Source organism: Aplysia californica, unplaced genomic scaffold, assembly GCF_000002075.1.
Source record: "Aplysia californica isolate F4 #8 unplaced genomic scaffold, AplCal3.0 scaffold01155, whole genome shotgun sequence".
NCBI classification, from domain to species: domain Eukaryota; kingdom Metazoa; phylum Mollusca; class Gastropoda; order Aplysiida; family Aplysiidae; genus Aplysia; species Aplysia californica.
Window position 1 is genome coordinate 1,339 of NW_004798425.1, and position 1,780 is coordinate 3,118.

The following is a 1,780-nucleotide window of genomic DNA, read 5'->3' on the forward strand; positions in this document are numbered from 1 at the left end:
GGTGCTGAATCAATAATGTCAATTCAAGACACAAGAAAGCCAGAATATGTGACTCACGCTTCTTGACAGCTTCGTTATGCTGCTTGGTGAGCTCGTCTCTCTGCGCCGTGAGCGCCGCGTTGTGCGTGTCCTCCATGTCCTTCTGCACCTTCTCGTGGTCTTCCCGGTCGGCTTGTGCCTTGTGGCGTGCCTCCTGTTCTAGCTTAGAGGCCTCCTCCTTTTGCTGACTTATCTCCGACAGGTTCTTGTCAAGCGCGTCCTTCTCGCTCGTCAGATCCGCTGTGGACACATCCAGTTAATAAATAGTTATACAGTGCGTTTGACACAATTCGGTCTGTGTGGACACATGCGATTAATAAATGGTTACAGTACTCGTTTTACATACAGAGCTTTCGACATAATTGTTCCGTGTTTCAGTAAGAGTTTTACAGCACTTACAAACAAGTGTGGACACATGGTAAGAAGTTCTTGGGTTGTACGTAACAGTAGCTCAGTTTAGTTTTAGTAAGAGTTTTACAGAACTTGAAACACAAAAAGGTCAAACAAGTGCCGAAGATTAGAGGTGTTACAAGAGAGTAAGAGGCACAGAAAAGAAACAGGAGAGATCAGGACGGCAGACGTTTGATAGGAAAGTTTCGTTTTAGTAAATATTGTATGGCCCTTGCAACATAATAAGGTCATATAAATGCCGAAGATTAAGAGGTGTTACAAGAAAGTAACGAACACAAAAAGTAGGACAGATCAGGACGACAGACGTTTGATAGGAAAGAAGGAGCAAACCACACCATAGCACCCACCAACCACCCACAGTAGCTCAGTACAAACAAAAAACAAACAAATTAAAACAAAAATATAAACAGTGCACACTGACCACATACACATTTGTACATTTGGGATATACAACAGTCCATACAGTTTGTTTGCTGGTTAGTCTCTTTGTTTGTTTGTTTGTTTGCTTGTTTTAATGAAGAGTAGCAAACCGACAAAAATAATGGTCACTTAGTGCGGGGGAAATATAAGACACACATAGGAACCATAAAAAATCCCTCCAGTGACAAAATTTCCTTCTGTCTTTCTTTTAATAAAGTTATTTTTTTCACCCTCTCTCTGCTATAATTCTTCACTAAAAGAATTTCATTCTTTCCGAAAGCAGCTCTGCTCAGATTATGAGGGATCGAACCAGTTCCCATCACAATTTTAAACTCAATGTGCTGGTTATAATTTCCCTGGGTCGGACGACTGGAAGTACATCGACAAGGGAGACCATTCATGATATGGTTGAAGGAACAAAACTAGTCTGTGAATTTGCATGGTTGTGTCCCTTGATACATCAGAGATCAGCATGAGGTGATGGAGACGTGGATGGAATTGTGAGGAGAGCGGGAAGTGTATAGCCAGGCTTAACGCCCCTTTCAACACCATTAGTTATTTAAGAACTTAATGTCCGTCTCTGATAGGACCGAGCTAAATGGGTTGGAGGCCTAGAAAATTCCAAGCAAAAAAATATTTACCCGAGTTCATTTCAAGACATCCGGTCTGGGTTTCAAACCAGGGCCACCCAATCCGTACTCCAGCATTATACCAACTGAGCTAAAGAGCGCCCTTGTGTTGATGACACGAAGAAGAAGGAGAAGGAGGAAGAGGAAGAGGAGGTGGAGGAGGAGGAGGAGAAAAGGGTTAGAGGCGCACACAGGGGGGGAGAAAGAGAGAGAGAGAGAGAGAGAGAGAGAGAGAGAGAGAGAGAGAGAGGAAGAGAGAGAGGGAGAGGGAGAGAGAGAGG

The 1,780-nt window shown here is 43.4% G+C and overlaps 1 protein-coding gene across 1 annotated transcript in view; it reads right to left on the minus strand.

Moving 5' to 3' along the window:
• The window catches only part of LOC101863559 (nucleolar and coiled-body phosphoprotein 1), a gene marked incomplete at its 3' end in the record, with an annotated part of 107,995 nt that overhangs the window by 1,320 nt on the left and 104,895 nt on the right, over window positions 1-1,780 (minus strand). The window contains 1 exon segment of the mRNA XM_035973347.1: window positions 58-279. Coding sequence (XP_035829240.1) covers window positions 58-279 — 222 coding nt within the window.